Here is a 21977-nt window from a genome sequence, read left to right as displayed (position 1 = left end):
TGGAAGTCCATTTGGGCCAGGTGCCTCATTTCTGCCTGTTTAAGTCTAATCCGTTCCTATGTCAAACTGGTTACTCAAGTTTTTAGCAATGCTTTGAAACTGCCACTGACAGAGTCCTGTAGCAGACTCCCTAGTGACAGCATTCAGAATGACTGATTGATTCATTGTCCAATATCAGGTGTTGATAAGTCATGTAGTGACAGAATATTATAAAGAACATTACTTGGATACATTGAGTGCAGATTTAGAGAGATACACATGTACTTCAAAAGTAGCCAAACTGATGCTGTGCCAAAGATGTTGCAGGCTCCATTAACCCTAAATGAAATTAAGCTTATTGGTCATGAGCGTAGCCCGAAGGAAGACTCCCAGAACAAATGGGTTGTCTATGGGAGATTTCTAGCTACTCAACTACTAGCAATGTACATGGCTGCTAGGGACAATGTATACTTTTATTCACGATGACAGAAACCATAGTAATATCCCTCCCCAAATCTGACCGGGATCCACTGTAACTGTCTTCTTCCCATCTGTTTTTAATTTTAAATTTACACTGTCAACTACTAGGTGAGGTTGTGGGCATTGCCTGATATGTTACTTCCAGACCAATCAGGTTTTGTTCTCCACATAAACACATCTTCTAATGCTAGATGTTTCTTTCATGTAATGGGCAACCCTGTGATGCGGACACTACTTCCAGTTGAGAACTCTATAGACATGAAGAAGGTGTTTGACACAGTGAGTTGGAACTACCTCTTCACCATAATGAATAGAATAGGACTTGGTGTAGTAATAATGTCGTGGACCTAGTCATTATGCTCAGAACCAGAGTCATTGATTAGGCCTGGGAAAACCATGTCCGAATCGTGTTGCTACAGCGCAAGACTCAAATATGGTAACTCCTGTACACTTTTTTGTTCACTCTAGCAATGGAGCCACAGGCAGCAATGAAGCCACCCCTAGGTATATTAATTCAGGGGGCTACATCCATGTTTTGTCCCTAGATGCAAACAATATTTGGCTCTATATTAGTGCTGTGAAAATGGACCTTGATCTAATTATGGGTTCCTTAGAACGATGTGATAATCTGCTGGGTTTAAAAGTCAATGTGGGAAAGCATTGTCTCTATCTACTCAGAACCCTTGACATTCTGACTATATAGGGCTACCCCCCTTTTCCCTTAAGGGGGACCAGATTACTTTTCGACATTTGGATCTACCATAGGGACTCAGACTTTTTATAGGTCAGTTGGATCCAGGGCCGTCTTTACCGCTGGTGGCCCTCGGTGGCATAATCTTTTTTGGCATTCCCCCAAGACCTCATTGGATTTCCTCGCTATTACCCGGCAAAAGTGCCTCTCATCTCTCTATAGCCCTCATCTCTCACATACATTTAATTTGTTCTGAAGCATTGTAAAGGTTGGTTTTACTGTTCCATTCATTTATCCACAAAAAATACTGATCTGTTCTTAGCAGCAGGCGTATTAACCTTCTGCGCTACTTTATGGCGAGTCAAAACTGTGAACACATAAAACTACAATCTCTATCTCTAGCAGGTACATTAATACCAAGAATTATCTTGACATTTTTGTTGCTGTATGAACGCTGGAAGCACAAGGAGCTCTGCAGCAGGTTCTTTTAAATGATAAGTTATTTGGTAGAAACAGCGCCCCACCCCTGAGGTCAGTGCCCCTCCTCCCTTCAGATCAGCACCCAGTGCGGCCGCACCGGTCGCCCTTCCCTAAAGTCGCCCCTTGTTGGATCAGTATATCGGCGAAGACCCAGTAATCTTTACTCTTTTGGAAGGGGCGACCATGTTCTGTGCTGGTCAGGGTGGCAATTGTTAAAATTATAGTATTGCCTTGTTTTCTTTATTATTTCTCAAATATGCTGATATGTCAATCCAGACATTCATTTAGGTCGCTGGACACAACACTAGCTGACCTGATATAGAGTGCATACAAACAAGGAGCTTCTCTCTTCAAGCTCCAATTACCTTTATTCATGTGAGCTGGGGACAAAAGAGTTGAATCATTATTGATATTATTTCTCTGTAGCCAAGTGCTTCACTAACCCTGACATTGAGAAAACGTGTTATATGCGAGGCACACCAAGGGAAGAAGCACTATTGCTGTAATTGTTCAGGTGGCATAATAGGAGTCAGCATTGCCCCAGACCAATAGTTACAGCTATGCATTGCTGGAGCCGCACCTTGTATCACACTAGCCCAAAAATGGCATATGTTCCTTCCAATGTGATGCCTTCAAGGCTTTGTGGAAGTGGCCAAGATACAATGCATTATGGGCCAAAGGGGTATCATAAGGTTCGGATACTTGTTTGACAGAGGCTCATTTCATACATTCATGAGCCTACATCAGGTGCACACTATCATGACAAGACAATTCCTTATGTATTGTTAACTCAAGAGAGTTATGAGAAATATCTGGGACTGTTTATCATGGAACCACAAACTCATAACGCATTAAGTACACTTCTTTATTCTAAGTGGCAACAGGATGTTGATTTCCTTACTATCACAGTCACATTAAAGGCATTACATGAAAATAAGATGAAAAACCTGGAGAAAATGTGTCCAAGTTCAAGTGATGCTCAGATGTAGGGTTTAAGTTAATTCACCATAATGTCTTGCACAACACATATGTAAAGCCTCAATGCGTGCACAGAATATTTCTGATCGCTTAAGATGTCAAACAGACAAAGCTGCTCTTTTGAAAATTGTGTGGTCATGTCCGTCCATCCAACATTATGGATCAGACGTTACTAAGGTACACTATGAGGGAGCAGGGTAGATATATATAGCCCTTAGACATCTCTGTTGGGCCAAATGGCCAGACCCAAAAAGAAAAAATGTAGTGTGGTATTTTTGGCTACCACTATTGTTCCACTGCAAAAACTAGCAGTCCCACAATGCCACACATGTACACCTGTGGAATTGGTCACTTTTTTAATATGTGGCGGCTGAAAATACAACCATTACATAACTGCAGAAAACCAGATGAGGATTCTCATTGGTATCTATTTTGGACAGAATACTGTGAATCTCATTTAGGAAAATGATAAAATGCCCACTTGAAGCTAGGATGTAATAGGACTGTCTAGAAGAGGTGAAACACTACCCCAAAACAGGAGTTGTTGATTAAATTATGTTATTTAATGAAATATGCAGTCACCGTTATAATCCAATACTCTGTAACTGTGTGATAATTAGTAACTAAGGGCTCATTCACAAAGGTAAACTTACACTTTTGGGTAAGTTTTAGATTGCTTGCTATTCACAAAGGGATTAACGAGTAGTATATTTACAAATGCGCAGCCACTGCACATAAAAAGAGCTATGGCCCGATTCCCAAAGGTAAACTTAGGCGAATGTCTGAGCGTGGACATAAAGATGCTACTCATAAATGCCCTTTGTAAATTCCCAAAGTTGTAAACTTAGACGTTTATTCTAAGTTTCAACCAAATATCTAAGTTTACCCTTGTGAGTAAACCCAGGTTTTTATGTGCCTGAGACTCCGCACCTGTAAAGATACTACTCATAAATCTCTTTGTGGATAGCAAACAATCATAAACTTATACTAAAGTGTAAATTTAACCTTTGTGAATCAGGCACTCTAATGGAACTCGTATCCCATGATTAGTTCCTTGGTTGCTACCTAAACTGAACCCAGCGCTGTGAAATACTGATGTACTTTCATTCATAGAAATAAAGGGAAGTGTATTGACCTACATGACTGTGTATGATTTATGCATAGTTCGTTTGCAGCCATGATGAAAGATTCATGACCTGAATAAACTGAATAACCAGTTATACTTCAATGCCATATATCACATTAACGAACACCAATGAAGATAATTTAAAAAAACATGCAAAGTCCAAGAAGAGTTAAGGTCCGATATTGTAACCAGCATCATACATTCTCCTCTGAGTGGTCTTGCGGTAACACAACATGAGTATGCTTGTTATTTATATGTATGCATGTATGTTTGTGGTAGTTATAGAGTGTTAACCTAGCTACATGAAGAATAGCATTGGATGGACAAAGGTTTTTCATAGTAAACACATAGATCGGCCAGTAACAACAGGAATTGTAACTGGGGAATTCAACTTCAATAATGTGTATATTGTTTCAAAAAGCCATTCAACCAACAACCCAAAGTCTGATAAGCCTGAATATTTTAGAAAATTATAAATAAACACTTAAAGATATTTAGCATAACCAGCATCTTCTTCTGTATATCTTTTGGATTTGTAGATAATAGCAATGAAAGACGGTACCATTCAGCGAGAGGGAACACTGAAGGACATTCAGAAATCAGATCCGGAACTCTTTGATCATTGGAAAACACTGATGAATCGTCAGGACCAGGAACTGGAGAAGGTTTGTTCTTCTTGTGCTCTTACCACTTTACCAATGGCGCCTGAACATTTGCAGTTATCATACAAGGCAGGCTGTAACTTGAGTTAGTAGCAGACAGGGTTATTGTCAAAATGTAGTCTCCCATTGGTCCATCTTTCATGCGTATTACTGTAGTCATCATTGCTATAATGCATTCAGGCGTGTGCTTTTGGTCCTCCGATGTTATGAAGTCCCATGCTTAGGGCAGTGGTCGAATTTTGTTGCTTTCTTGCCAACTCCACTACAACCCTTGAATTAGACAAAGTTGACAACTTTCTTGGTTGTACCCTGTAGCACCCATGGATAGGAAATGAAACTGGTTGATGACGAAAAACAAATGGTTCTAGACCTGTATTGCTGACACTGTTCGGAGCTGCTGCTGCGTGATAGAACTTAGGAAGATCCATAGCTGCATGGAAGAGGGTTACTGACGGTGACAGCCTAATAGAGGCAGCTTGGAAGGAAGAGCAGGTTACTCAAATGCCGCAGAAAGGGTCCAAATTCAACTAAAGAAATGGCCCACATGCCGCAGGATTGAGTAGCATATGTAGCTATTACTGTGAAGCAGTTGGTGTCTTGCTTGCAGAGCCCTTGCTCCACTGCTCCTGATGCACTGAAGAAAGCCGCACCCCATGCTTCAATATTTAAACCGTTATGTATTAGCAGTCCCTTGAAGCTCTGTTAATATTATTTTAGTTTATATTATAGTTAGTTAAAACCATAACAATTTTACATAAGACAACATCCTACACTCGAAATTAAAAGCAATTTAACATTTTACTGAATAAAAATCATCATGGACTGTATAAAAAAACACTAATATAAAAATCAGTGTGTAACACGTGACAACTTCACTCATACTTCCTTGTATTACTCGCTGAGCATGCTAAAATACCAAGAAAGTGCATTTGTGATGAAAGTAATCATTTGCGGTGTCAGTCTAATTATTTACCTCTGGCTATGGGTTACATCTGTAACTCTCTTAATCCCCTAACTAACAAAATTGTACTCGTAATACTACTGAAAGGTGTCCACTTCATTAATTCAGGCAATCAGTGATGGCCGCCTATGTCATCTCCTTCTCTGTACAGTAGCGAGTGGGAATAGTTTTCCTCCCCTGTTAAGACAATCTCATTGAGGTGCTTCTTCTTTCACTGCTTGGTCATGAGTACGTAGAAACGTTATCAGTGTACGGTTCATTTGGGGGTTGGATGGATCCAATCCTCTAATGATGACAGTTCTACCGGAGCTTCCTCCTCTATTCAAGAAGGCTCTCCTTAAGAAGCCGACTCGCGCTGGTTGCAGTTTCTTACAGTGACATATGAGATGAATAAGGTCTTCTTTTTGATTGCCGCAACGACAACATTCCTTTGACTCAATGTGCTTCCAGTGCGGTGCATCAGCCAGTGTAGGGAACTTCCCAAACCGCAGTGCCAATAGTTTTCTTTTTATGTGAAATGAGACTGTAGAATCTAGGTAGGCTAAAGGTTTAAGGACTTTATAGTTGTTGATCACTGTGCACAATTGAGATCTTTGGGATAAAATGCTTGTATCCAATATCAGAGAATGATATTTTGCTGCATTATTTATTGCTAGCTTGAATGTTGATGAAGGCATGTTTTTATTCCAGAGAACATTTGCACTAGTTGTTTTAATTGCGTTGTCCAAAAATTGGTTGGCCAGCAATTTTTTATCCTTTTCCAGTTTCAAACATAATGATTCGGTGAGGCTATTTTCCCCCGTGTTCTGTTTTATCCAGTACCAGACCTTTATATAATTCTAGGTGCATTTGTGCTGATGAGGCGGTCATGGGGAGTTGGAAACCATTTTGTAAATGCTTGTTATTAGGTTATTTAGAATCACAGAATCCTTCCCATGCATAGTCGCACTAGCGTAAGATGAGGTTGGCAGTGTTTTGGCGGCTATAATCGACAGGAGCGACCTTAGTGATGGTCCCCACGTTTCTTTGCCAATGACCTGAAGGCAAATGTTAAGGTCCCAGTCGTTGTGTCATGTAATTTTTCTGGTCACTAAGGGATAACTTATCCAGTATTGGGGTATCTTTCATAGATTCACATGCCTGAATCATTCCCCGTCGTCGAGGCCGGAGTCCCACGGTAAAAATATATACCCTAGCAGTGCCTAAAAATCCTTTGTAGTAGGCTGGAAAAGACTAAAAGGCCTAACTAGGCCCAAAACTTAGCAGCCTATCTACCTCATTATGTAAAAAGACCTGAAAATACCCTCAGCCAATCAGCTGTCCTCACCCTCTAGAACCTTCCCAGCTCAGGCAGTTCTCCTCAGATTTTCACCGCACTTCGTGTGTAAGGGAGTCTCCCTGAGTGCCTACTCAGTTTTGTCTCTTTTTTCTTCAAAATGTCTGAAAAGAAGGCTCTTTTCAAGGCTTGTGGAACCTGTAATAAGAAGAGGGTCCATGTGGACGACCAGCACTCCGACTGCATTTATTGTCTACACCCCTCACATGTGGTGAAGGAGTGTAGAATTTGCTGTAACTTCCCTACAAAAACTATCAGGGATAGAGAGGCAAGGGTTCTTTTATGGTTGAAATCATCTTCTACAGATGATGAGGGCAAGGCCTCTACCTCCAGCAAGAGAGCCAGATCTAGAGAGGGCTCTTCTCCTGAAAGATAGAAGAAATCTAAACCCTCTCAGAAACCCTCAGAACCCTCAAGGAGTACCTTGTCCCCATCAAGACCGTCCACTGTGAGTACAACTCAGACTAATACTACTACGACTTTCACTTCTGCTTCTTCACACTCTTCTGTTACGGTCACCACTTCGGCTATTACTTCTCCTTTGGTGTCTGCAAAAATGTTGTCGTCGTCTTTAAAGACTTCGTCGACAAAAAACCTCTTGCCGTTGACATCCTCATTGACTAGCCCGTCGACGACGGTTCCGTCGACGACGGTTCCGTCGACGAAGAACCCTTCAGCACCACCGACGAAGACGACTAGCCCGTCGATGACTGTTCCGTCGACGAAGACACCATCGACGTCCACGAAGGACCCGTCGACGAAGACCCCATCGACGGCCCTGTCGACGCGGGACTCGTCGACGAAGACACAATCGACGGCCCCGTCGACGAGAGGCTCGTCGACAAAGACACCATCTACGGCCTCGTCGACGAAGACACCATCTACGGCCTCGTCGACGAAGACACCATCGACGGCCCCGTCGACGAAGGGCTCCTCGACGGAGACACCATCGACGGCCCCGTCGACGAAGGGCTCGTCGATAAAGACACCATCAACGACCCCGTCGACGATGACATTGGTACCGGCAATACCGTCGACGACTGCTCCGTCGACGGAAACACCATTGACGATTCCATCGACGGCAATTCCGGTGACGACGCCGCATTCAATAACAAGCTCGTCGTCATCGTCCTCTGCAAAAGCTCTAACATCAGCTCCACCTCTGCTTCATACACCTCCAACGAGAGTGCAGTACACCCGTTTCCAAATGAAAACTTATCAGAGACAGGATTACTCTCACATTTCTCCACTTTTACCTTCTCACATTTTGGAGACATATGTGGAAGATGATTCTGATGACGTAGAGGAAGATGAAGGCCCTTTTGGGGTTGCCCGTCACCCTTCACAGTTGCACATTAAATATCAAAAAGAGGAGGAGGACGACGATGATCAAGAGTCTTACGGCCATGTGGACTTCTCAACGCAACATCATTCGCATGACTCAAGACCTCCACGTTCGGAGGACTCTGGACATCTGCCACCTACTTTGATACAGGACTTACAAGCCATGCTGGCAGATTATCACCAGAGATTTCCTCCAACTCCAGTAACACCTGTTGTGCTGCCTGTACCGGTTGAGATGCCAAGACCTCCTACACCGCAAGCCTCTTTATCACCAAGGCAGGACACTAATCCCATTCCCCAAGTTGACACGGATACCTCTTCTTCTGACGAGGCTGATGGCAGGGAAGAGGGCGAATTGCCAGATGTTACACCTACTGATCCGTGGGATGATTATGTCATTCCCATGCCTTCACCGCCTACATCGCACCCGTCAGATTCTCCGCTGGAGGATATTGGCGGATTTCACAACATTATGCAACGTGAGGCTACCAGGTTTGAATTACCCGGCACAGTGGAGCAGTCTGACTGCTTTTTACACGACTTTAAAGAAGGATATTGGAGAATGACCAGGGCTATCCCGATAATTGACTACATATGGAAGGAGGGCCTCACCATCATGAAGACACCCGCTTCCATTCCGGCAGTCCTTCCAAGAATTGAGAAGAAGTATCGCGCGCCCCTTGATACTCCAGCCTGTTTAATAGGACATCCTCGGCCGGATTCGTCATTTCTCAAGCGGCACAGCAAAGGTCCAAGAACCCTTCAGCTCCAATTTCCACGCCACCTGACAAAGAAGGCAGGAGACTGGATGCAATAGGAAAGAAGTTCTCTGCAAATGCGGCAGCCTCCATTAAGGCAGCTAATTCTTTAGCAATTCTGGCCCGTTATGACAGACAAATGTGGTCTGATCTGTCAGAATTCCTCGATTTGATTCCGGAAGATCGTCAACAGGAGGCACGTAAAATTCTACTTGAGGGAGAAAGGGCAGCATTGGAGATCATTGATTGTGCCCTGGATATATCTAACACCAATTTCCGACAATTAGCAGGAGCAGCAGTCCTCAGACGTCAAGGTTGGCTCAAGGCTACCTCCTTCAGACCTGAGGTCCAAACAAAGATTTTGAACATGGCGTATGATGGGGATTCACTCTTTGGCAAACATATTGATGATGCTTTGCTGGCTATCAAAACAGATACAGACACTGCCAAGTCATTAGGTACACTACAGTACAGAAGGGGATAGTTTAGAGGAGCGCGAGGCCGTGGTTACTCCTCCAGAGGGAATTATTCCAACCAGCAAAATCGACAGTACCAGTCACAGTATAAGCAGCCGTACTATCAGTCATCCTACAGGCAGCCTGCTTCAGGTGGTTCCTCTCGGCAGGGAGGTAAACGGCGCTCAAACAATCAAGGGCGTGATGCCAACAAATGCCAATGAGCTTTGCCGGACGTCAGTCATTCACTCTCCCCTACCCGTGGGCGCCAAGATTTCCGCATTTTTTCAACAATGGCGGAGCATAACTTCGGATCGGTGGGTCCTGGATCTGCTCAGGAATGGACACACTCTGGAGTTTTTGCAAAAGCCACCAACAGTGCCGCCCAGGGGTCCCCCTCCCCCTCGTCTTCACTTATTGTTCAAAGAGGCCTTAAAGATGCTATTTAAGAACGCGATAGAACGAGTTCCCTCTACTCAGAAAGGGAATGGGTTTTATTCTCGCTTCTTCCTCGTAGAGAAAATTTCAGGAGAGTGGCGTCCAATTTTGGATCTGCGCAAGCTCAACAAATATCTGAAGAAACAGAGTTTTCGCATGGTAACACTAAAAGATATTCTGAATTGTCTCAACAAAGGGGAATATATGGCTTCTCTGGACCTGGAAGACGCCTACTTCCACATCCCTATCCATCCAAAACACCGCAAATACCTGAGGTTTGCAGTGGCTGGCGCACATTTTCAATTCAAGGTGCTACCTTTCGGCCTGAAATCAGCACCGAGGATTTTTACCAAGTGTTTAGCCCCAGTAGCGGCCATGCTGAGGTCTCAGGGAATGCAGGTATTCCCGTACCTCGATGACTGGCTCCTAAAAGGACCATCAAGGAACTCCACAAAAGAAGCAGTCAAGAGAACCCTTTCTCTGTTCTCCAATCTGGGACTGACCCTCAAGGCAAACAAATCATAACTCCAACCCCGGCAGGAATGAACTTTTCTGGGAGAGGTGTTGGACACACGCCAGTGCAAGGCGTTCTTGACTCAAGAGCGGCAAACCAACTGTTAAACCTGGCAAAACAGATATTTGCAAGATGGTCTCTTTCGGTCCGAACATTTGCTTCCCTTCTAGGGATGTGCTCATCTGCAATCAGTCTCATCCCCATGGCAAGACTCAGAATGAGGCCACTGCAGGAGGAATTGCATCGGCAGTGGAGGCAAGTGGACGGGTCGTTCGACGACCGCATAAAAGTTACGTCAAAATGAAGCAAGCCCTTCTTTGGTGGTCACAGAAACACAATTTGTCACCAGGTCTCACTTTTCTCCCCGACATACCGGAGTTTACCCTGACAACGGATGCTTCCATGGAAGGTTGGGGAGGTCACCTCCAGGACCTTCAGATTCAAGGGCGGTGGTCTCATCAGTATCAGCAGAAACATATCAACAGCCTGGAGCTGAGAGCCATTTTTCTGTCCCTTCAAGCCTTCCTTCCGCGGATTGCGAATTCGTCAGTCTTGGTGCGCACAGACAACACCACCAGTATGTACTATATAAACAAGCAGGGGGGAACAAAATCTCTATCCCTCTCGCTGGAAGCTCAGGAAATGTGGGAGTGGGTCCTACAACATGGCATATCCCTCAGAGCAGAACATGTGCAGGGTGTCCAGAACTCTCTAGCCGACAACCTCATCAGGACTTTCACAAGCTGTCACGAATGGGAACTCGAACAACAGCAAGTGGCGAGAATCTTTCAAACATGGGGCACACCAACTCTGGATCTGTTCGCTACGCAGCAGAACCGCAAATGCCTGTTTTACGCCAGCAGGTTTCCTCAACAGGGATCAAGGGGAAATGCCCTTTTAATGAGATGGTCCGGAATATTTGCATACGCTTATCCTCCGATCCCTCTCATTCTGAGGATACTGCAGTAGATGAAGAGGAAATATTGCACTCTCATTCTCATTGTTACCCGTTGGGCAAGACAGTATTGGTTTCAAGAACTTCTTCAGCTCTCCCGGCAGCCTCCACTTCGTCTCAAGCCGACAGTGTCGATGTTAACGAGAGAGGGAGGCCAGATCCGACACCCGTACCCTCAATCGCTGCACTTGCACGCCTGGCTCCTGACTTCCTAGAGTTCAAGGATCTTAACATCTCCCCAGATTGCAGGGCTATTCTGTCTCAAGCCTGTGCCCAAAGTACCATCAGGACCTATTGTTTTAAATGGAAGCGTTTCTGTTCCTGGTGTGGAGAAAATATTGTCCATCCACTTCAGGCTCCACCTGAGGCCATCCTTCCTTATTTGCTGTCATTAGCTAAAGCAGGTCTGGTTTTCTCGTCCATTAAGGTACATTTGGCGGCGATCTCCAGATTCAGAAAGAGTTCCAACAAACCATCATTGTGTTCATCTTCATTGGTCAAAGAATTCCTTAGAGGATTATTCAGAGTTTTTCCTCCAGTTCGACCCCCCCCTCCGGAGTGGGACCTCAATATTGTTCTATCTCAACTGTTAAAGAGGCCTTTTGAACCCATACACAGGGCGGAGCTGAAGTTCTTAACTTGGAAAGTGGCTATTTTACTAGCTCTTACTTCCGCCCGCAGAGTCAGTGAGATGCAAGCCTTCACGATTACACATCCTTTCTTATAATTTTCTAAGGACTTTGTGACGCTTAGAACTAATCCAAAGTTCATCCCTAAGGTACCAACCCTATTCCACCTCAATCAGTCGGTCAAGCTCAGAACTTTTTTCCCGGATCCTAAAACTCCGGCAGAAAAGGTATTACATTCCTTAGATGTGAAACGCTGCCTTAAGTTTTATCTTCAAAAAACGAAAGACATACGCAAATCTAGCCAGCTTTTTGTTGCTTATGGCCAAGCCACTATGGGTCAAGCTGTAACTAAGGTGACTATAGCTAGATGGTTGTCATCTACAATTCTCTTCTGTCACGAAAAAGCTAACAAACCTTTGACAAGAAAGGTTAAAGCGCATTCCACCAGAACGATGTCAGCGTCGACGGCTCTTTTCGCTGGAGTGACGCTGGAGAACATTTGCCGCGCTGCTACGTGGAAAAGTGTGCACACTTTTACGAAGCACTACTGTTTGCAGTCGGCAACTCATGATGACACAGCGGTTGGAGAGGCGGTACTGCGGCATCTCCTTCACTAAGATTAGATTTCTTGTATATGTATTTCATTGCACTGTTATAATATTTTCAAATGCTGTCTTTGTCAATAATGTACTATATGAAGGTTTTTTAATGCATATGTTATTTGAACATGTTTGTGCTCTATAACCTTCCAGGTTGTGTGGGAATAGTTACGTTTTATTTTGTCTCCCACCTTCCTCTAACGACAGGCATGATGTCACTGCTTGCTACTCTGATTCAGGCATGTGAATCTATGAAAGATACCCCAATACTGGATAAGAAAACAAGTTACTTACTTGTAACTACAGTTATCCAGTATTGGTATCTTTCATAGATTCACATGCAGCCACCCTCCTCCCCGACAGAGCAGTTATTTTTATGGATGCTTACTTCTCACTTGTGCTGGGAAAATCTGAGGAGAACTGCCTGAGCTGGGAAGGTTCTAGAGGGTGAGGACAGCTGATTGACTGAGGCTATTTTCAGGTCTTTTTACATAATGAGGTAGATAGGCTGCTAAGTTTTGGGCCTAGTTAGGCCTTTTAGTCTTTTCCAGCCTACTACAAAGGATTTTTAGGCACTGCTATGGTATATATTTTTACCGTGGGACTCCCGCCTCGACGACGGGGAATGATTCAGGCATGTGAATCTATGAAAGATACCAATACTGGATAACTGTAGTTACAGGTAAGTAACTTGTTTTCTTATCATCTATATAATCTCCCAGGTACTTACAGTTAGATATGATCTCCAATAGTTTGCTTTTCAGCTAGATGTTATGTTTATTATTCAGTAGAACCTATGCCTTTCAGCTGCTGCAGAAGCGGCTACTTTACTGAGCTTTCATGCTTGAGTATGTGTTAGGTACTGTTGAAATATGGCTTATTAGCAGGTGTAGGTAGATACCTACCACTAGTGATAAGGCCATAATTATTAAATATAAGATCCAGTCAAGGTCTCAATAATTTATTCCCTAGCTCAACCCTTGGTAGCTGGGTATGTACAGGCAGGCTTAACTCAGGAGACAAATGTGTAAAGCATCTAAAAAAAACAATACATTAAATCAGTAAGACACAACACACAATTACAATCCAACAACATTTCATAACAATACAAAATATTCTCATGATTAAAATGACACCAAAATGGCAAAAGTCCAATGTAGGCAACTGGAGATATGAATTTTGAAAGAATAAACAATTTCTAGTGCCTAAAAGCCAAAAGTGCTACTTTGGCTCTTCTGGCCATGCTTGATCAGGACAAATTCAAACTTTCCAGTTGGAGGTGAACAGCTGATTCCTTATTGCTGAAGATGATGCAAGTGGAGTTCTTTTAAACTGTTGCTTTCAGGGAGTCCATTTCTCCTCTTTTAAAGCTGTAGTTTCCAAAGTCTGCATCAGGTAATGTCATTCAGAGTGCAAACATCTTGGTCCCGGCCAATATTCCAGCAGGCTAGTCCTTCTTTTTTTTCTTGAAGTTTCAGGCAGGGATCTGAGTTGCTGGGCAGCGCCCACATATTTATCCAGTGTTTTTCGATGACAAGCAGGGGGAACCCCTGACCATTGGGGTGCAGGGCGCTGCTCTCTGGTAGTACCACTTCTTCCTAAGTGTGGCATACCATCAGATGTCATTTATCTCGCAACTTCACATCTCATCAGGGCAGTTTGGCTGAGCCTGCCAAAGTCTGCCCAATCAAGAGAGGCTGCTGGAAGAATGGATTTTAGTTCATCAGAACAGAAAGCTCTACAACTTCTTTTCTGTAATTGTTATAATAAATATAAACTTGGTAGGTTGTTAGATTTATTCTATCATTGTAATACTTTGAAGAATGTTTTTAGCTGGTCCTGTAAATTTCTATACTTTATTAAAGAATTCTCATGTTAGCCTATGGTGCCAGTGTGCTACAATGGGGAAAAATATAATTTGCAGTTTATCCCTCACTAGGGCGCATAAAATATCTTTTATTATATCCCTGCTTATAATGACAAGGCTCCCTACCCTTGGCACACCTATGTTAGTGGTGACTTATATGTTAAAATAAGGTAGTTTAAGACTTTGGAAGTACCTAAGGCTATACAATTATGACTGTTCAGACTTGATTCTGACCGGCTCCGTCCCGAGCCCTGTAGAACCAGTGAAAGAGGTGCTTTAAACCGAGCAGAGATCACTCCGAGGCGAAGCTGAAAGTAGCAGGGTCACCGGAGGGGGTTTGTAGCCCAGAGAGGTCCTGAATAGCTTCCAATGGGAGAGAGTTGCGGAGAGACCCGTGCAGCGTCAAGACCACTATAATGGCGGACCTACGAGTGATCTTGGGCACCCAAACTGCGACGAGCAGCATGAATTTGGAGATAGCGGCTTGTGGCAGGGACACGTGAGGCGGAAGGCAATGCTGGCCTTGAGGTTGGTGGCAGCTGGGGTGAGCGGGAGCGAGCCGCGAGCAATGCGGGGCTCCCTGATCAGGACAGCCCAGTAGGAGAACTGGTGGCCTAGAGGACTCACCGGCAGTGGTCGGAGTCCGGAGAAGAAACGGCAGGATCCCAGACATAGGTGGCGGCCGCTTGTTGAACGTGAGTGCGAGAACTGCATGCTCTCAAGTGCCTGTCCTTCCCCAGTAGGTGCCTGACCCCAAGAGGACGTCGGCTGGGGAGCTGGAGGGTGGCTCGGAGTCTGAGAAGCTAACGGGTGGGCAGAGGCATCTCCTATCTGTGGCAGCCTGAATAAACAGTGCCAACAGGACTCCATCACTCCATCCCCTCAGGAAAGAGAGCCCACATGAGAAGGGCGGAGCACTCAGAGTTTTGAGACACTGGGGGGACCTACTTTGGGTCTGAGTCCGAATTCCTTCACAAAGCCGACACATGGAGCGCTGCTTCAATGCCTTACTCTGAATTGCCGTACTCTCAATTCTTCTCCTGGGAATTGGGGTCGATCTGCTTACCTTCGGAGCTGTCCCTTCCACCTCTCCTCTCATGGGACAAGCTGGAGGATGAGGCTGACGGCGCTTCCTAGTAACACTGGGACTGCTACCGTCGATGGAACTCTGAAGATGCCCCATGAGCGGAAACCAAAACGGTTTGTACTTACTTCGGAGACCGAGTACCCTTGGCCATTGCCTGGTGGAGCTGCCCTGTGCAGCTTTAGGGGAGTCTGGTTCTGGTTCACCCCTCAGCCGTCACCTACCCAGCCAGACATTGGACATTGTTTTTCATGGTTCTTCTTGGTTTATCTGTCTTTCACACTGACTGCCTGGTTCACTCTGATGGACTTTCCCCCTCCTGCCTGCCTTGACTCTATAGGTATTCCCCCCCCCTGTTTTCCTTTTCCTCTCTCTGTTACGGCACACACTAGTAATGCACACTACTGTGTTTCTGTGGCTTCATCATGTGTCCTTATGTGCTATTTGCTAGTAACTCTTGTTGTTACTATGTAATCATTGTGTAACTGATGTAAGATTTTTGTAACTTGCAACTCGCTACTCCTTATGTAAAGCGCTCTGATACCTCTGGGTCTGTCAAGCGCTATATAAAACTCAAATAAATAAATAAATACCTTTAATTCCAAAGACGAATTTGCATATCATTTAATTTTAAAGCAGCCCGCAAGCAGGGCTGCCTTTAAAATGACGGCAGACAATGCAACAGAGTGCATTTAACTGCATTAAATCTGCTGGGCCTCTAACTCCACATGCCCTACTATATAGTAGATGCTTACAGGTAGGTTGGTATACCATTTGTAAATACACCTAAATACCGAAAACCTTATACATAAAGCACTGATCCCGATTTGGTTAGCAGAGCCCAGGGCACAATCAGAGATACTCATAGAAATTGAGTAGAATGGCAGGAGACAGCCACACCTACACTCACAGAAATCTTTCTTAAGTGTCAGGGTTGGACTGGGATCACAAGTAGGCACTGGCACTCCCCCAAAAAGTGGCCACATTCCCTGATCGTCCCTATGATGGATCATTATCTGGTTAGTCGCATTGGAATCTTTGCAGTTATTTTATATTATTTTTTTTTTTAAGTTTTAAGTAGTGTGAGCGCAGCCCAAAGGTGCTGGAGCAATGTGCATGAGCACCAGTTATATTACATACAATCAAATGCATTTGTATATTAGGTATATAGATTAAGTGATTTCCAGTATCACAGGATGTTGAGCTGACGCCCTGACTTGAACCTAACTCTAACGTGAGCTGCTCTGACACTAAATCCAATTATCTTTCCTCCAGGAAAGGTGAACCCACAGCGAGGCTTATGCAAACACCCCCAGCTACCTTCAACAAGGTGACAACACCTGGTCTGTATAGAGTCCCCGTCTCTTCCCCCCTCCGTAGCCCACTATAGCCTCAGGGTGATGACCTTGGAGGAGAGGGATCAAGAAGAGTACACAACTGATGCAGCTCCAGGGGGTTTCGGTGAGACTGGCCCAACGGTACAAAATCACCTGACCTCCCAGGGACGGCCCTGCATCCTCCCTACACCTACCATAGCCTAAACATGATGGTTCAGCAAGGAATGTCTCTGCTTCTGGCAGGGCGCCGAGGTGAGAATGCCCCAAAGGCCAAATCAACATCTGCCCCCCAGCCTCAATTTACTGCCTGCAGGGGAGTGCCCATGATGCTGGCACCATATTAAAGTGGCCTGGTGGGGACTGGGAAGAAAGTAAAGGGCATATTTACAAGCCCTGAACACCACTGGAGTGTTAATTTTTCTGTTGCTTAGGTGGCGTTGCGCCATTCCCCATATTTATAATGTGGTGCTAAGTCACTTAACGTGGCTTAACGTCACCTTGTAAATATGCCCCCTTCCGCCGCAGTTTGCTGCAGCAAAGAGGCGGGCAATAGGTGTTGCAGTAGATGTTTCACCACACCACCTATTGATTTTTGACGCTGCCCCAGATTTACAAGGCTGGGCAGTACCAGAAATTAAGGCCATGTAATACCAGGTCTTAGAATGGCGATACGAGGAGAAATTATTATTTTCTCCTTGTTTTTTGCTCTTCGATGTGTGCTCCTTCCGCCAGCACATATAGAAAGAGAAATCGGCATGAATTATTGTTTATGTGCAGGAAGGTGCCCCTTCCTGCACATAAACAATCGCCCCTGCAGCACAGACACCCTTTCAACATGGCAGCAGGGTGCCTGCACTGGCACTAGGCAACGTTTTTAGTGCCAGTGCGCATCTCTGCGCTTTGAAAATGTCGGAGTTGGGCATTGCAAAATTTGGAGTAACACCGTGCTCTGGCATTTTCTTGTAAATATCCCCCTTAGTCTCTTGGGTCAGTTTACACAGGCACTAAAACTCAGGTCACCCTGAGGCATAAAATTTGGCAATGCCCGACTTCCCACCTTTCCCAATCCGACACTGTCAAACATCACTGTCAAGCAGGCCCACCGTGATGAAGAGATAGACAGAAATAAAGTCCCAGCTAGGTGAGCAATGCAGAGAATGCAGTACTGTTTACCGTCTCTCCATAGTGAATGCATTACAACAACATATGGTATACATATGGTATGGTATACTTAACTTTACACTTTGTGTCTGTTTGGCACTATGACCAATGGAAAACAAATCCGCTATTTACTCTTAATTATTTAGAATTCGATATACCTGATGGAACTAGTTAACTGCACTGTTGAGTTGAGTTGTATGTAGAATTCGATAGCAGTGAAATTATAGTTGGTTATAAGTGTAGCGGTTTGCTAGCTATATCTCTTGATGAACTTAACCAAGGCTTAAGTTTCACAAGTAATGGTCAGTTAGTTGTAACTGAGACTAAGACTGAAGGAAACATCTTTTAATTGGTAACCTGAGAAAACACCCCATGTTTAATACATGAGTATTCTCTGCCACTCTTCCTCAACGACACCTATATAATCTACTTTCCAAGTAATTTGTATTTGGGTTTAGGCAACTGAGTTTCAGAAATTGCCTCTATATGAGCTAAATAAATGTTGATTAATTAGTTATTTAAGTCAGACATGCGTTGAGCAAGTCCCCTGTATTTGAACCAGCATTTTTTCAGTTTTCTTGATGGGTCATTATAGCTGATGCCTGCCTCTGCTTGGCAGCTTTTTTGTTCCTGGGTCACAGTAGGGGGTTTAAGTCAGATATTCAATTTGCATGACTGATAGGACTTTTTTATTCCTCTAAGGAAACGACATCTTTCTGATCCTGGACCAATACCCTCTTAATGAAGGTGAATAATCACTGTTTGGGGTCTTTCAAATCTTAAGAGATAGGCACCTCTCAAACTCTCAGTTTAGAATAAAATGGCTAGTCTTTGAATTGCAAAGATCTCACATCTCAATGAAATTCAAAGAATCAAAAACATTTTAGCGACTTGAGATAATTGCAAGCACCACCACCATAGAGCTGTGCTTTCCCTGAGACAACCAAAGACCCCATGCTGCAGAGAGAAATCAAAGGGGCGGGCATTTTCCTGCTTTCCCATCGCTGCCACACTCAAGGGACGTGGGAATACGATCTGGAAGACCTCTTGTTTGCAACGAGCAACCACCAAGGAGTGGTACAACCTGGTTTGCCTTACCCTTGTAATTGGACAAAACCTGTACCTAATCGATTTAATTTAGTTACCCCCCCGTCACTGAACAACAAAAATATGAGCCTTCTTTGTTACCTACCTTGTGTGATTCCCTTCCTACAGACTAAGATGTACTCAGTCTCACCTGCTGTTCGGAAAAAATGTAACCTATTTCAAAGCAATTAAGTTCTTCAGTTTATTCAGTTTCAGTTCTATAGGCCAATAGTTATTATGGTGCTAATGCAACTTAATAACATCCCTTTAAGATAACATAACTACATAATGTGAATAAACAATGTTACATTTCCGACTGATTGCTAGGCAACTATCTTTCTGCAAATGTTTTAAGACCCACACTGTAAAAGCCCTGAACTTGAGTTGAATTCATGATTTTTGATGAATATTGCTTGATGGATACATTTGTCATAATTGATAATCAAACCATAATACCAATACATTCTTCCAATCAGGAAACTTAGATGGTAGGCTTATATATATAATTCTGCACTGCAAACTATGACTCCTATTACTAGCAGATAGCAAAGTACAACGCCCACCTTCTTCTCCCATGACTGTCCCTTCATCCCTTCCTCCATCCCCCTCTCTGTGCGGCTGGCTGTGAGTCATAGCCCGGCGAGGTGGCAATGGGTCCCTGGAAAAGTTGCTATTGAGATACCTAAGCAGCTGCGGGGCTGGCATGAGAATTGGGATGTACAGTTTCTCGGTAGAACACGTTTAGGACCAGAATAGTGGGCTGGGTGGACATAAATTGGATAGTTTAAAGGAACTGGGCTGGAGAAGTTTTCATTGGAAAGGAGGAGACTGCAGGGGAAATTGTCGGTGGGTAAACCAGCGAAGTAGGAAAGATTCAGGCAAGAAAAAGGGGCAGGCTGGGAGGTATGCCTGGTGGAGAGAGTGATCCAACCTGAGTAAGATTAGTATTGTGTGAGAAGGAGGAGACCGGCTGAGTACATTTTAAATGGCCTGGAAAAGCCAGACGGGTCAAATACTATAGAGAGTGGAGAAGCCGGGACATGAACAAGTACTGCACTCTGCCTTTTAAAACATGACATAACTCAGAATCAAATATGCAGTTTATCACCAACATTTGGTCTAATTGACAACCAGCAACTCTTCGACATTACCAGTATGTTCCTGCTGCTCAACATGGCTGAAGATGGCATCTGCGCAAAATACTTACCGTGCTTATTACATAAATTGAGTTACAGGAACAGAAAGGGTGCACCTGCCGGAGGAAACACTGACAAGATACTTAGCATCTTGAGTCTACAGAGTCTGAGACATTGCCCTTTGTGTAAATGCCAGCTATTCATGTCCTCATCACACAAAGGGAAGAGTAAACTAGCGGCAGGAACTCGAGAATCACATAGGATATAAAAATACACATTGACCTAGTAGACCTCCTACTCACAGCTGCAGTTAAAACCATTCTAGCAAATTGGAAGAACACAGCCAAAGCCACATTCAGGAGCTGGATTAACTGGGTCAGCTTCCTTAGAGGAGCCGATAACATCACAGTAAAGCTTTCACCAAGCCACACAGCTAAGATGGAGATGTGGGCAGCATTAGACAGACACTCAGATTCACATAAACCCCCATAGGCACGCAACCACAACAAGAAGAGCACGAAACAAGTTGGGCTAAAGGGGGTCAACCAGATGCCCCCCCCATACTAACCACCTCGGAGAGAAAGAACATTGCTCAGTGATTGGATTTATGGGGCATATGTATCAAGCTAAATAGCGATCGCAAATGCGAAAATTCACAGAATGTATGAGAAAGAAAACCACTCGCAAAATAAGGAATTGCAAAATTTGAGATTCACTATTTTGCGATTGCATTTAAGGAATCGCAAATTGCGATTCCTTAAATGCAATGTAGGAAGCACAGAAAAAGTGTGATTTGGCCGTAAGGAATTGCAAATTACCACCAACTTCAAGATTGTGGTAATTTGCGATTTCTTGGAAAATGCACTTTTATGCATTTTTCAAAGTGCCATGTGATTCACATACATGCATGCCTTTAGGGCATGTATGTGCTCCACATGTGCAAACATACATATTTCAGGGGTGCAACAGGGTGTCCTTTTGACACCCTGGCACCCTTGAAATTGCATTCTCAATTTGCGATTCTCTAATTGCTAATCACAAATTGAGAATGCCTTCCCATTCATTCCTATGGGCCTCCTAGCATATGGGAATGAATGGGAAGGTATTCCTTATTTGCGAATCTCAATTTGCGATTCCCAAATATGGAATATGTGGGATTCGCAAAATTATTAGCAATCCCACATACATAGCATTTTGCTATTCTCAAATTGCGATTTGCTGAAAATTCGCAATTTAATAATCGCAAACAACATTTTGATACATATGGCCCTATATTATATATATATATATCTTAACCCCGGGGCCATTTCTACCAACTACCTGCAGAATACTAATAGGAGCTGGGAAAGATGCTTGTTGTTCAGTGTTCCGGCTGGTACAGTAAAATACTCCCTTTGTTATCTGGCTGGGCACCAATCCCAGCTCGACCGTAGAGATTTCCCATGTACTAACAAGCATAAACAAACTATGTAAAAAAAAAAATTGGGAATTGTATAAAATATATTCAAAAAAAATTCTCATACCCTTTCTCAGGCTCAGGAACTTATGGCTCTGCTTTCAAGCTTACCTACCCTTATTAGCACTACCAGATGATGAAACGTGTGATATGTGCCTTAATTCCTTAAAGTAGCAGTTCGCTCTAGGAGGTCGATGGTTTTAAATTAATATATTGCTGCTACATGATGAATTGTTATTGGGCCTTGTTTCAGCTTGTTTTTTTTATTGAGACTGTTGGTCATTTTTACCCCAAAATAGATGATTTTATGTATTTTATTTGTGTGTTTTATGATGCAGTAATTTTAAGATGTGGTATGTATTTTATTGATATTTGTGCAAGTCTTGTATGATTTTATGGCTGTTTGCAGCCAAATGAAGTGAATTCTGATTCTGACTGGATCACACTGGTAAATGCTTTCAAGAC

At 43.8% G+C, this 21977-nt stretch overlaps 1 protein-coding gene across 3 annotated transcripts in view; it reads left to right on the top strand.

Moving 5' to 3' along the window:
* Positions 1-21977, top strand: part of ABCC8 (ATP binding cassette subfamily C member 8) — a 1340683-nt gene that overhangs the window by 972351 nt on the left and 346355 nt on the right. For all 3 annotated transcript variants that reach the window (XM_078681060.1, XM_078681061.1, XM_078681059.1), the window contains one exon: positions 4274-4399. In XM_078681060.1, the coding sequence (XP_078537186.1) occupies positions 4274-4399 (126 nt within the window). The remainder of the gene's footprint in view (positions 1-4273; positions 4400-21977) is intronic.

The sequence above is a fragment of the Lissotriton helveticus genome, chromosome 3_1 (genome assembly GCF_964261635.1).
Source record: "Lissotriton helveticus chromosome 3_1, aLisHel1.1, whole genome shotgun sequence".
NCBI lineage: Eukaryota > Metazoa > Chordata > Amphibia > Caudata > Salamandridae > Lissotriton > Lissotriton helveticus.
This window is presented reverse-complemented; position numbering and strand designations above follow the sequence as displayed.